Source organism: Bombina bombina, chromosome 5 (assembly GCF_027579735.1).
Source record: "Bombina bombina isolate aBomBom1 chromosome 5, aBomBom1.pri, whole genome shotgun sequence".
In the NCBI taxonomy this organism is placed as follows: Eukaryota; Metazoa; Chordata; class Amphibia; order Anura; family Bombinatoridae; genus Bombina; species Bombina bombina.
In genome coordinates this window covers 230,390,610-230,405,918 of record NC_069503.1, presented here as the reverse complement: position 1 = coordinate 230,405,918, position 15,309 = coordinate 230,390,610, and the positions used below count along the sequence as shown (strand labels likewise).

The 15,309-nt window shown below is 37.4% G+C and overlaps 1 protein-coding gene across 15 annotated transcripts in view; it reads left to right on the top strand.

The window, feature by feature from the left end:
• Positions 1-15,309, top strand: part of SVIL (supervillin) — a 766,609-nt gene that overhangs the window by 413,364 nt on the left and 337,936 nt on the right. For 13 of the 15 annotated variants that reach the window (XM_053713887.1, XM_053713886.1, XM_053713883.1 and 10 more), the window contains 3 exons: positions 9,892-10,719; positions 11,034-11,204; positions 11,652-11,686. In XM_053713887.1, coding sequence (XP_053569862.1) covers positions 9,892-10,719; positions 11,034-11,204; positions 11,652-11,686 — 1,034 coding nt within the window. The remainder of the gene's footprint in view (positions 1-9,891; positions 10,720-11,033; positions 11,205-11,651; positions 11,687-15,309) is intronic. The other 2 variants (XM_053713888.1, XM_053713892.1) reach the window with 2 other exon arrangements.

The following is a 15,309-nucleotide window of genomic DNA, read 5'->3' as shown; positions in this document are numbered from 1 at the left end:
GGTTTTTCCAGCAGTGGTGCCTTCCTTTTAGGTTCCCTGTCTTGTCCATCCCATATCATCTGTGTTACTCTAGCTTGGGTATTGAATCCCATTATTAATTAAGATGATCCCTGGACTCATTGTGTCTTAAAAAAGAAAATATACAGGGAGTGCAGAATTATTAGGCAAATGAGTATTTTGACCACATCATCCTCTTTATGCATGTTGTCTTACTCCAAGCTGTATAGGCTCGAAAGCCTACTAAAAATTAAGCATATTAGGTGATGTGCATCTCTGTAATGAGAAGGGGTGTGGTCTAATGACATCAACACCCTATATCAGGTGTGCATAATTATTAGGCAACTTCCTTTCCTTTGGCAAAATGGGTCAAAAGAAGGACTTGACAGGCTCAGAAAAGTCAAAAATAGTGAGATATCTTGCAGAGGGATGCAGCACTCTTAAAATTGCAAAGCTTCTGAAGCGTGATCATCGAACAATCAAGCGTTTCATTCAAAATAGTCAACAGGGTCGCAAGAAGCGTGTGGAAAAACCAAGGCGCAAAATAACTGCCCATGAACTGAGAAAAGTCAAGCGTGCAGCTGCCAAGATGCCACTTGCCACCAGTTTGGCCATATTTCAGAGCTGCAACATCACTGGAGTGCCCAAAAGCACAAGGTGTGCAATACTCAGAGACATGGCCAAGGTAAGAAAGGCTGAAAGACGACCACCACTGAACAAGACACACAAGCTGAAACGTCAAGACTGGGCCAAGAAATATCTCAAGACTGATTTTTCTAAGGTTTTATGGACTGATGAAATGAGAGTGAGTCTTGATGGGCCAGATGGATGGGCCCGTGGCTGGATTGGTAAAGGGCAGAGAGCTCCAGTCCGACTCAGACGCCAGCAAGGTGGAGGTGGAGTACTGGTTTGGGCTGGTATCATCAAAGATGAGCTTGTGGGGCCTTTTCGGGTTGAGGATGGAGTCAAGCTCAACTCCCAGTCCTACTGCCAGTTTCTGGAAGACACCTTCTTCAAGCAGTGGTACAGGAAGAAGTCTGCATCCTTCAAGAAAAACATGATTTTCATGCAGGACAATGCTCCATCACACGCGTCCAAGTACTCCACAGCGTGGCTGGCAAGAAAGGGTATAAAAGAAGAAAATCTAATGACATGGCCTTCTTGTTCACCTGATCTGAACCCCATTGAGAACCTGTGGTCCATCATCAAATGTGAGATTTACAAGGAGGGAAAACAGTACACCTCTCTGAACAGTGTCTGGGAGGCTGTGGTTGCTGCTGCACGCAATGTTGATGTTAAACAGATCAAAACACTGACAAAATCCATGGATGGCAGGCTTTTGAGTGTCCTTGCAAAGAAAGGTGGCTATATTGGTCACTGATTTGTTTTTGTTTTGTTTTTGAATGTCAGAAATGTATATTTGTGAATGTTGAGATGTTATATTGGTTTCACTGGTAAAAATAAATAATTGAAATGGGTATATATTTGTTTTTTGTTAAGTTGCCTAATAATTATGCACAGTAATAGTCACCTGCACACACAGATATCCCCCTAAAATAGCTATAACTAAAAACAAACTAAAAACTACTTCCAAAACTATTCATCTTTGATATTAATGAGTTTTTTGGGTTCATTGAGAACATGGTTGTTGTTCAATAATAAAATTAATCCTCAAAAATACAACTTGCCTAATAATTCTGCACTCCCTGTATGCTTACCTGATAAATTAATTTTTTGACACGATGAGTCCACGGCCCGCCCTATTCTTGTAAGACAGGCTGTGGATTATGTAAATTTCAGACACCTCTGCACCTTGGCTTTTCCTTTCTCTTCCTAACTTCGGTCGAATGACTGGAGTGGGAGGGATTGGAGGAGCTATTTAACTGCTCTGCTGTGGTGCTCTTTGCTTCCTCCTGCTGACCAGGAGGTGAATATCCCATTAGTAATTAAGATGATCCATGGACTCATCGTGTCAAAAAAGAAATAAATTTATCAGGTAAGCATACATTTTCTTTTTGTTGCAGCTAGAGCACGGATTGGAGAACAATTAGCAGACAGATTGACTTTCGAAGTGGGCGGCGGAGTGTGGTGTATTTGAATTTTATAACTATATTAAAAGTAAGTTATAGCGCATCTTCACTGCAAACTCCATCTAAAATATCACTAACATTCCGGATCACTTTAAAATCTAGTCTGTTTTCAGGCTTGAAATGTTGGGCAACTCTGGTTTGGTTAAAATAATTGTAATGCACATTTTGTCTACAATTCTCTAAAATTGCTGATTATTGGATGACAGGGGCAACTCCTACAGAACTACTGGTTGATGGGATGAGCCTTAAGGAGTGTTTTTTTTTTCTTTTCTTTCACAGCACCCTCTCTTTATGCTACAAAAAAAAATAATTCTTAAATGCTTTGCTAAGGTTGTACTTAACACATTAAATTTCCAATAAATTCATAGTGTATTAAATGGACCGTTAAATCCGTTAAATAAACATTAAGCTTTCATGATTTAGATAGAGAATACAATTTTAAACATCTTTCCAATTCTGTTAACAAAATTCCTTTTTATTCTCTTGGTATCCTTTGTGGAAAAGAATACCTAGATAGGCTCAGCACAGCAATGCACTGTATGACGCTAGCTGGTGATTGGTGGCTCCACATTTATGCCTTTTTCCATTGGCTTATGCCATTTCTGCTCCTGAGTCTGCTCTTCAACAGAGGATACAAAGAAAACAAAGCAAATTTAGAAGTAAATTGGAAAGGGGTTTAAAATTCCATGCTTTATCAAAATCATGAGTTATATTTTGACTGTCTTGACTGTTGTATCACGACATATATAATGAAAATTTGAACACTTTAGTACTGGTTATAGGAAGAATATTTAAACAAGGTTTAGATAAATACTAAAACGTGAATTTTCCATTGTTCTAAGTTTTGGTCTTTGTATGAACAGTAAGAATTACGACAACTTTGTATAAATTTCTATACAAAAATTAGGTTTCTTTCATGTAATTGGCAAGAGTCCATGAGCTAGTGACGTATGGGATATACAATCCTACCAGGAGGTGCAAAGTTTCCCAAACCTCAAAATGCCTATAAATACCCTCACCACACCCACAATTCAGTTTTATAAACTTTGCCTCCTATGGAGGTGGTGAAATAAGTTTGTGCTTAGATTTCAAAGTGGATATGCGCTTCTCAGCATTTTTGAAGCCTGTTCCTCAGAGTACAGTGAATGTCAGAGGGATGTGAAGGGAGCATCACCTTTTGAATGCAATGGTTTTCCTCACGGGGATCTATTTCATAGGTTATCGGTCATAGAGATTTATCTCCTACCTCCCTTTTCAGATCGACGATATACTCTCATATTCCATTACCTCTACTGATAGCCAAACCAGTACTGAAACAGTTATCTGCTATATGTGGATGGGTGTCTTCAGGTAAGTATGTTTTCATTACTTAAGACACTCTCAGCTATGGTTTGGCAATTAATGTATTTATAAAAAGTTTTAAATATATATATTGTACTTATATTTGCCATGCTTCAGGTTTCAGTATATTTCCTTTTGCAGACTGTCCGTTTCTTATCTGGGAAATGCATTTTTTAGAAATGTATTTCTTACATGGGGTATAGTCTTTTTTTCAATTGACTGTCTTTTTTTTTCTAAATCGCAGGCAGAATTAGGCTCGCAAGGGCGCAAAATGCTAAAGTTTATTGCGTCATTCTTGAAGCGAGATTTTTTTTGGCGCGAAGTTACGTTAGTTGACGCAAATTCGTAATTTCCGGTTTCTTAGTTGCCGCCGGGTCCTTTCACAAGGTTGCGTCATCTATGACGCGAGTGTCGTTTCTGGACGTTTTTGCCGCCAAAAAATATTTTTCTGTTTGTTGTGCGTCATACTTGGCGCCAAATATTTTCATTATTTTAGACCCCCATTCCTATTTGCCTCTTGCCTTTTTTCTATGTCAGAGGGCTATTCTGTTTGCATTTTTTTCCATTCCTGAAACTGCAGCATAAAGAAATTGATAATTTTGCTTTATATGTTTTTTTCTCTTACATTTGCAAGATGTCTCAATCTGTTCCTGTCTCAGAATTCACTGCTGGATCCCTGCTGCATGATAACAGTTCTACCAAAGCTAAGTGCATTTGTTGTAAACTTGTGGAGATTATACCTTCAGCTGTGGTTTGTAATAGTTGTCATGATAAACTTTTACATGCAGATAATGTATCCATCAGTAGTAGTTCATTACCTGTTGCTGTTCCCTCACCATCTAATGCAGAAGATATACCTGTAAATTTAAAATAATTTATTTCTGCTTCTGTTCAGAAGGCTTTGTCTGCCATTCCGCCTTCTAATAAATGTAAAAGGTCTTTTAAAACTTCTCATAAGGTTGATGAAATTTCAAATGACCAGCAACAATACTGAATTATCCTTCTCTGATGAGGATCTATCTGATTCAGAAGATCCTGCCTCAGATATTGACACTGATAAATCCTCTTATTTAAATTGGAGTATATTTGTTCTTTGTTAAGTGTTGATTACATTGGATATGGTCCTCTTGATATTAAAACTAGTAAACGTTTAAATTCGGTTTATAAACCTGTGGTTATTCCAGAGGTTTTTCTAGTTCCTGATGCTATTTCTGATATGATTTCTAAGGAATGGAATAAGCCTGGTACTACTTTTATTCCTTCTTCAAGGTTTAGAAAATTGTATCCTTTGTCAGAAGTTAGATTGGAGTTTTGGAAAAAGATCCCCAAAGTTGATGGGGCTATCTCTACTCTTGCTAAACGTACTACTATTCCTATGGAACATAGTACTTCTTTTAAAGATCCTTTAGATAGGAAACTTGAATCTTATCTAAGGAAAGCTTATTTATATTCGGGTCATCTTCTTAGGCCTGCAATTTCTTTGGCTGATGTTGCAGCTGCTTAAACTTTTTGGTTGGATACTTTAGCGCAACAAGTATTGGATCATGATTTGTCTAGCATTGTTAAGTTGATTCAACATGCTAATAATTTAATTTGTGATGCCATTTTTATATCAAAATTGATGTTAAATCTAAAGCTTTTAACCGTTTTCGTTCCTTTCGTCAAAATAAGGAACAGAAACCTAATCCTTCCCCCAAGGAATCTGCTTCCAATTGGAAACCTTCTTCAAATTGGAATAAATCCAAGACATTTAAAAGATCAAAACCAGCCCCCAAGTCTGCATGAAGGTGCGGCCCTCATTCCAGCTCAGCTGGTAAGGGGCAGATTAAAATTTTTCAAAGATGTTTGGATCAATTTGGTCCAAAATCATTGGATTCAGAGTCTTGTCTCTCAGGGGTACAGAATAGGATTCAGAGTAAGCCGCCTGTGAGAAGATTTTTTTCTCTCTCACGTATTCCGGTAAACCCAGTAAAGGCTCAGGCTTTCCTGAAGTGTGTTTCAGACCTGGAGTTATCAGGGGTAATCATGCCAATTCCGTTTCAGGAACAGGGTCTGGGGTTTTATTCAAATCTATTCATTGTCTCAAAGAAAGAAAATTCATTCAGACCAGTTTTGGATCTAAAGATTTTGAATCAATATGCAAGAGTACCAACTTTCAAAATGATGACTATAAGGACTATTCTGCATTTTGTTCAGCAAGGGCATTATATGTCCACAATAGACTTGCAGGATGCATATCTTCATATTCTGATTCATCCAGATCATTATTGGTTCTTGAGATTCTCTTTTCTAGACGAGCATTACCAATTTGTTGCTCTTCCTTTTGGCCTAGCGACAGCTCCAAGAATCTTTTCAAAGGTTCTAGGTGCCCTACTCTCTGTAATCAGAGAGCGGGGTATTGCAGTGTTTCCTTATTTGGATGATTTCTTGGTACTCGCTCAGTCTTTACATTCTGCAGAATCTCACACGAATCAACTAGTGTTTCTTCGAAGACATGGTTGGAGGATCAATTTACCAAAAGGTTTTTTGATTCCTCAGACAAGGGTAACCTTTTTAGGTTTCCAGATAGATTCAGTGTCCATGACTTTGTCTCTAACAGACAAGAGACGTTTGAAATTGGTTGCAGCCTGTCGGAACCTTCAGTCTCAGTCATTCCCTTCAGTAGCTATGTGCATGGAAGTTTTAGGTCTCATGACTGCAGCATCGGACGCGATACCCTTTGCTCGTTTTCATATGAGACCTCTCCAGCTTTGTATGCTGAACCAATGGTGCAGGCATTATACAAGGATATCACAATTAATATCCTTAAATCCCAATGTTCGACTTTCACTGACTTGGTGGTTAGATCACCATCGTATAATTTTAGGGGCCTCTTAAGTCTGTACAACCTGGACTGTGATCACAACAGATGTGAGTCTTTCAGGTTGGGGAGCCGTTTGGGGATCTGACAGCACAAAGAGTTTGGAAATCTCAAGAGGCGAGATTACCAATCAATATTTTGGAACTCCGTGCGATTCTCAGGGCTCTTCGATTTTGGCCTGTGTTGAAGAGAGAACCGTTCATTTGTTTTCAGACAGACAACGTCACAACTGTGGCATAGGTCAATCATCAGGGTGGGACTCGCAGTCCTCAAGCTATGAAAGAAGTATCTCGGATACTTGTTTGGGCGGAATCCAGCTCCTGTCTAATTTCTGCGGTTCATATCCCAGGTATAGACAATTGGGAAGCGGATTACCTCAGTCGTCAGACTTTACATCCGGGAGAATGGTCTCTCCACCCAGATGTGTTTTCTCAAATTGTTCAGATGTGGGGGCTTCCAGAAATAGATCTGATGGCATTTCATCTAAACAAAAAACTTCCCATGTTCCTGTCCAGGTCCAGGGATCCTCAGGCGGAAGCAGTAGATGCATTGACACTTCCTTGGTGTTATCAACCTGCTTATATTTTCCCGCCTCTAGTTCTTCTTCCAAGAGTGATCTCAAAGATCATCATGGAGCAATAGTTTGTGCTGCTGGTAGCTTCAGCATGGCCTCACAGGTTTTGGTATGCAGATCTTGTCCGGATGCCCAGTTTCCAACCTTGGTCACTTCCACTAAGGCCAGACCTATCTCAAGGTCCATTTTTCCATCAGGATCTCAAATCATTAAATTTGAAGGTATGGAGATTGAACCCTTAGTGCTTAGTCATAGAGTTTTCTCTGACTCGGTGATTAATGCTATGTTGCAGGCTCGTAAATCTGTTTCTAGAAAGATTTATCAAGTTTGGAAGCCTTGCATTTCATGGTGTTCTCATAAATTCTCTTGGCATTCTTTTAGATTTTCTAGAATTTTACAGTATCTTCAGGATGGTTTGACTACAGGTTTGCCTGCAAGTTCCTTGAAAGGACAAATCTCTGCTCTTTCTGTTTTATTTCACAGAAAGATTGCCAAACTTCCTGATATTCATTGTTTTGTGCAGGCTTTGGTTCGTATAAAGCCTATCATTAAATCAATCTCTCCTCCCTGGACTCTTAATTTAGTTTTGAAGGCTTTGCAGGCTCCTCCGTTTGAGCCTATGCATTCTTTAGACATTAAACTACTTTCTTGGAAAGTGTTGTTTCTTTTGTCCATCTTTTCGGCTAGAAGAGTTTCTGAATTATCCGCTCTCTTGTGAATCTTTTTCTGATTTTTCATCAGGATAAGGCGGTTTTGCGGACTTCATTTAAATTCTTACCTAAGGTTGTGAATTCTAACAACATTAATAGAGAAATTGTTGCCTCTTCCTTGTGTCCTAATCCAAAGAATTATTTGGAGAGATCTTTACATTCTTTGGATGTGGTAAGAGCTTTGAAATATGTTGAAGCTACTAAAGATTTCAGGAAGACTTCTAGTCTATTTGTTATATTTTCTGGTTCTAGGAAAGGTCAGAAGGCTTCTGCTGTTTCCTTGGCCTCTTGGTTAAAGCTTTTGATTCATCAAGCTTATTTGGAGTCGGGTCAAGTTCCGCCTCAGAGAATTGCAGCTCATTCTACTCGATCAGTCTCTACTTTATGGGCTTTTAAGAATGAAGCTTCAGTTGATCAGATTTGCAAAGCAGCAACTTGGTCTTCTTTGCATACAAAGCTGTTTCAGTTTGATTCTTCTGCTTTTGATTTAAGTTTTTTCCTTTTATGAAGATTAACTTTTTTTTTTTTTTGGGTTGTGGATTAATTTTTTCAGCGGAAAATGGCTGTTTTTATTTTTATCCCTCCCTCTCTAGTGACTCTTGCGTGGAGTTCCACATCTTGGGTATTGCTATCCCATACGTCACTAGCTCATCGACTCCTGCCAATTACATGAAAGAAAACATAATTTATGTAAGAATTTGCCAGATAAATTCATTTCTTTCATATTGGCAAGAGTACACGAGGCCCACCCTTTTTATGGTGGTTATGATTTTTTTGTATAAAGCACAATTATTTCCAAATTCCTTTGCTTTTTACTCCTTTATCACCCCACTACTTGGCTAATCATTAAACTGAATTGTGGGTGTGGTGAGGGGTGTATTTATAGGCATTTTGAGGTTTGGGAAACTTTGCCCCTCCTGGTAGGATTGTATATCCCATACTTCACTAGCTCATGGACTCTTGCCAATATGAAAGAAATGAATTTATCAGGTAAGTTCTTACATAAATTGTTTTTCTCTCCCTAGAAGCTGAGCTCAGTTTATTGGGTATAGTTTTAATGATCAGCTATTTCATATAGAAAAATTAACCCAAATTAACATTTTAAAATCTGTAGCTGGTATAACAAGTCATAGAAAACTGGGAAACAAGTTCTACAGTACGCTGTCACCTTTAAGTCACTCATTGATGTTGTGTTTGTTTTTTTTAATGTAAAGATTATAGCCACAAAGCCCAACCGCTTCTATTTTCATAATTAAAAAACGTAGTGGTATCTAATATAAATGTACTGAATTGTTAAGTGTCTGGTTTATTATTTGGATTAATCTTATCTAACCCACATCAAGATTTTGCATTGATTTTGCACCCTTGGTCAGGTTGATAAATAAAGGTAAACTAAGCAGATAAAGTTCAGGATTTTAAACTTGAGTCATTAGTTTCCCCATTGGAACACTAGCTTACACGAACAAATTTCCATTGTTAAAGTGATTGTAAAGTTTAATGAATTACTGCCCAGTATCTAAAAAAATCTTCAAAACAGGGGAACTTTACAAAGATGCTTCTTTTTAAAAATATTTACCATTGCGTTATGATAAACATACCGTTGTTCCTCCACCTGCATAGTCTACTGTATTTAGCATATCGGTGACAAATTCGGCTTCCTCCAAGCGTTGCATGCCCCCTTTGGCGTCCAGCTAAAGAAACCAAAAAGTGAGAAATATGTTTGGCAGTAAAGGTTTAATCTCAATTTAGAAGAGGGTATTTTTGTGCTGTTTACCATGTTTGAGGTTTGTTTTAAAATGTTGCTTAATGCTCACATTCTTCAAGTTTAAATATAATTTTCACATTTAAGAGATCATTTGTTATATTGAATGTATTTGGGAATCCCTAACCTACATTTTCCTTTTTAGTGTTGTGCAATAGTACGTCTTCTAAATGTAGCATCCACCCTTTCTAAATGCTTTGAATGCCGTTTTGTCTAGCGTTTGATTGGCTCTCAGTATCTTGTTCTGAAATCTTATGGATTCTGGGAAATATAGTTTTCCTCCTAGCTCTGTGGTTTATCAAAATGAAATACTACTCCTAAATTCATTGAGATTAGATTTTTAGGGTTTGGCAGCATGCTAAAGATTAGTTAAGAATAACACCATTTAGACTTTCTAGGGATTCATAAAATCTTCTGCAGTTCATGAGGGAGGGGGGGGGTTGTTTAGTTTTTTATCATCCTAGTATGTATGTGTGTGAATATATATATTTTTGGTGAGCAGTGTTTTTGCTTTTGTTAATATATTTCATACTTCTAATTGCTTTTCTTTTTTAAAGAGTTAAAATTAGAGAGAGGCTGGTGAAAGAGGAGAACTTTCATGGGAGCCAAAAATTTGACCTGCAGACCTCTGCACAAAAGAAACATCATCCTGCACCAGGCCACCAAATGCCCTTCCATTCAGAAACCTCTGCTTTTGATAAAGTTTTTAAACATCCTGCCCCTGTGCGACTACCTAATCATGGCTACGTTCAGCCTGCTGGTGTTGCTCATACACCTAAGATAGCTTCAGTGCATGAACCTGAAAATCATGTTAAGGTGTCTGCCTTTACTACCTCTTTAAAAAATCCTAGAGCTACTAGCGAGGTTCATAGTGAAAAATCACGATATGTGCTTCAAGGATTGAACAACCTACACGACACCTACAAGAATAGGGATAAAATCCATGATGCTTTTGAGGAGAAACCTACTGTTATTTCCTTGTATAACAGTAAAAATAGGAATGATTCCATACCAATCCCAAAAGAGAATATAATGCAGATATCGCAAGAAAAGACCTCTGAAGTAATCGGAAAGAGTGAAACTGTTATGCACCTGCAAAGTGGATTGTCAACTAATCCATTAAAACCCCAAGGACATGTGAAAGAAATTTCTACAATGAAACACAAAATGCTTACCCGTTCAATGTCTGATTCTACTGGTACTCAGAAACTCGAAGCTTTTAAGATTAAGGATTTTGATGCCCAGAAAGAGATGGTGTTTTTAAGTACTGAAGAAAATGACCCAGTTCAAAATGGTGAAGTTAGTATGGTCAATACTAAAGTATCTGTTGCCCAGCTTCGGAGTGCATACTTGGAGACGGCAAGCACAAGCAACAAAATGGATGTGTGGGTGATATTTCCAATTTTTTTTTATTTTTTTTTGGTCTTGTGTGTGACCCCCCTGCACATCCTTCACAAATTACACAGTTATTCATGTTTGTAACATTTCACAAATTTATTAATCTAAAGTTTTGTTTAAAGCTCTGGATGGTTGCACTTTATTAAGACACTTAACTACATGCTTAGAATGCATTTTTCTGCACTTTTTCTGTGCATGGTGTGATGTTGGATTGAGTTGCATTTCCTTTCTACTTTATTCTTATCTATCGCTTTCTCTCTCTCTCCCTCTCTTTTTAATAACCTTCCTCCTGGTAACAAAGTGAACCTAAGGCTGCAATGCCAACATCAGTTGTTGATTTGTCTGCCAATACTGATCGGGAAAAAGGCCCTCGAAGGCCAAGACTCTATTTACAACCTGGAGAAAGTAGAAAGACTTCTGAAAGATTTAGAACTCAACCTGTTACTTCAGCTGAGAGGAAAGAATCAGATAGGTAGGCAACTGTGTAGTCCTCTCTACCAATACAGACGTAACTACAAGACCCATTTGAACTTGCTTAATGTTGGTACTCCATGTAAGTCTCTAGAACTAGCAACAAATTTAAGTATTTTCTGTTTTGGCATTTGTAGCCTTCCTCTCCATATAGAATGTTTTTAACTTGTTCATATGTTGTGTTTGTGAATGTTTAAGTTTATATAAATTTATGTTCACATGTACTACGCTCCTTATTCAAAGTGATGCTTTATGGTTTTATTTATAACACTTGGTAAAGGTAAAAAGTATAATATGGTAATCGCAAGAACTCTCTTGTAATCCTTCAGTTTGGTTATTGTGTGTAAATGTGTTGCATGCTTTTTGTTTTTGTGTTTTAAGGAACTTAAAATTATTTTTCTAGATTACACAGTGGAAACTTAACTAACTTTGTTTTTGATTTTCTCAGGTCTATCTTAAGTCAAGAGGAGCAAACAACTGAAGGCAAGTACAAACATATCCAATGTGTGGGTCACTTATGTCTGAAATGTACATTTCTTTCCTATATAATCTAAACCAGTGTTCTCAAATTACCAGCCCTGGGGCCATACGTATGTCCCTCAAGTTTAATCTGGTCCTCCCTTTATTAGGTAAATTGTTCATTTGGCCCCATCCATTTTTTTTAGGGTTCTAAGAGGTGTAGCAAGTTTATTTCTTTCATGTAATTAGCAAGAGTCCATGAGCTAGTGACGTATGGGATATACATTCCTACCAGGATTCCTACCAGGAGGGGTAAAGTTTCCCAAACCTTAAAATGCCTATAAATACACCCCTCACCACACCCACAATTCAGTTTTACAAACTTTCCCTCCCATGGAGGTGGTGAAGTAAGTTTGTGCTAGATTCTACGTTGATATGCGCTTCGCAGCAGGCTGAAGCCCGGTTTTCCTCTGAGTGCAGTGAATGTCAGAGGGATGTGAAGAGAGTATTGCCTATTTGAATACAATGGTCTTCCTCTAGGGGATCTATTTCATAGGTTCTCTGTTATCGGTCGTAGAGAGTTCTTCTCCTACCTCCCTTTTCAGATTGACGATATACTCTTTTATATACCATTACCTCTACTGATTCTCGTTTCAGTACTGGTTTGGCTATCTACTATATGTAGATGAGTGTCTTGGGGTAAGTAAATCTTATTTCTATTTATGACACTCAAAGCTATGGTTGGGCACTTTATATGTAAAGTTCTAAATATATGTTTTAAACTTATATTTGCCATGATTCAGGTTAATCAGTATTCCTTCATTCAGACTGTCAGTTTCATTATTTTGGGAAATGCATATGAATAAATATTTTTTCTTACCTTCAAAATTTTCAAATTGACTTTTTTTTACTTGCGGGCTCTTAGGCTCACGGGGGCAGAAAATGCTTAAATTTATTGCGTCATTCTGTGCGCAAACTTTTTTGGCGCAAAATTTCGTCATTTCCGGCGCCATAGTTGACGCCGGAAGTTTACACATGGTTGTCATTTTTTGACGCATGTGTGTTACAGACGTTTTTTTGCGTCAAAAAATGTGAGTGTCATACTTTGCGCCATTTTTTTCACATTATTTCAGTCTCACTTTTTTGTTGCTTCTGGTTGCTAGAGGCTTGTTTTGCATTTTTTCCTATTCCTGAAACTGTCATTTAAGGAATTTGATAATTTTGCTTTATATGTTGGTTTTTTTTTTTCTATTACATATTACAAGATATTTCAAAAGCTGTTCCTGTATCAGAAAATACTGAGGGATTCCTGATGACTGATATCAGTCCTACCAAAGCTAAGTTAATTTATTTTAATGTTATGAATGTTTATATTTAGCTATGGTTTGTAATAAGTTTTTATGATAAACTTTTACATGCAGAGTCCATTAGTATTTATGCATTATCTATTGCTATTCTTTTTACATCTTATGCACAAGAAACATTTAGGAATTTATAAGAATATTTTTCTGATTCTAGTATAAAGGCTTTGTCTGCTATCCCGCCTTCTAATAAAATTTTTAGGTATTTTTTAAACTTCTTATTTAGTTGATGAAGTTTCAAATGACCAACAACATACTGAATTAGCCTTCTCTGATGGTGTGTTTTCTCATTCAGAATATTCTTCATCAGATATTGACACTAACAAATCTACTTTTTTATTTTTAAATAGAGTACATTCATTTTTTGTTGAAAAGGTGTTGATTATTTTGGATATTGAAGTAACTAGTTCTTTTGATTTATACTAGCTAATCGGGATGCACCGAAATGAAAATTCTGGACCGAAACCGATACTGAAAATTCAGGATGATCCTGGCCGAAAACCGAAACCGAAATAGTTTTTTTCTTTTTTAACTACAGTGTGTGTGTGTAGCTGAGAGAGCTTGTAGGCGGGAAAGCTCCAACAAATGGACCTGGTCACTTGTACAGTAGGGCGTAATCTGCAGTGAAACTGGAGCTCTATAAGGGAGAGCATGGTTATAGCCAGTCAACCAGTCAACAATACGTGGTGGACATGTGTTTTGTTTTTGGGTGAAGTTATCTGTGCGATGAGCGTGGCTGCACCTGATCGTCTCTCATCGTATCTCCGCCTAGTTCCTGGTTCGGGTCTCACACTGACCCGTCAGATTATATGTCCTGAGCCCCAAATGGAGTCTGCCTATCACCAGGACCACTGGACTTAGCTACATCCTTACGTGCAAGGTGGTTATAGAAAGTTACTGTGCTTTTTTGTATACACTGTCTGGTGGGTGCTAATTTGTACCAACTGTGTGCGAGCTTGGGGCTTATGCATATATAGTATGCACGCATATTTGCCTCAGGCGAATAGAATGTCTACGGACAAGAGGCTGATGTATGAGCACTGTATATAAGGCTTAAAGATATTCACTGTGTGTGCTTAGGGCTGTGTCTGATAATATCAAGTGTTTATAAACATGTTACTTATCATCCTTTGATATTTGTATTCACTATTCAGAACTTTGGTTTCCTTCTCTGCTGGTTTCACATATCATCATGTAATGGTACTTATGTGTGTGCGCTGTGTACCATACCAGTGCTGTGCTGCTCACCCTATGCTAAGGATAGACATGTAACTCAATAGAACAGGGGAGGGCTGTACATTTTTAGCCATTTTGGTCCTCTTTGGTCCGAAATTGGAATTGCACATTTTCGGCAGCCCAAATTTTGGTGCATCACTAGTATTATTCGTTATTTAGTTCTGTGTAACAGGATCAGATTTAACCGTTTTTGTTTTGTTACCAATTATCAAAATAAAGTATAGTCCTAGAAAACTATTATTATATGCAAAACAGTAAGTCAAGTAATGAACTCAAACAGCAGCTCTAGGCTGGCTTCAAATTTAAAATAAGCTACACAATAATTTTGCCGAAAATAAAAGGCAAAAAAACGAAAACCGAAATAACAAAAAATTCTATTTTCGGCCGAAACTTTCTGCGGCCGAAATTTCGGTGCATCCCTACTAGCTAACATTTAAGTTCTGCTTATTAACCTTCTGTGGTTTCTTCAGAGGTTTTTTTCAGTTCCTGATACTAGGGAATGGAATAGGCCGGGAATTTCTTTTATTCCTTCTTTAAGGTTTTAATTGTATCCTTTGCTTTCAGTTAGTTTTATGTTTTGAGGAAGATCCCCCAAGTTTATGGGACTATCTCTACTCTTGCTAACATACTACTATTCCTATAGCAGATGGTATTTATTTTTTTCCTTGGGAAACTTGTATCTTATTTAAGGAAAATTATTTATTTTCAGGTACTTTTCTTAGACCTGTAATTTATTTGGCTGATGTTGCAACTGCTTCAGTTTTTTGGTTGGATACTTTAGTGCAACAAGTATCGGATTATGATTTGTTTAGCATTGTTAAGTTGATCAACATGCTAATAATTTCATTGGTGTCGTCATTTTTTTGATATTTTCGCAAATTAGGTTTAATCTATGGCTTTAGCTATTTTAGCTAGAAGAAGTTTGTTTTCAATCTTGGAATGCTAATTTGATTTCTAAATTCCATATTCTTTTTTTCCAAGGTAATCAATTATTTGGTTCATAATTGGATTCAATTCTTCAACTGTTACTCTGGGCTGCAAGATTGAGTT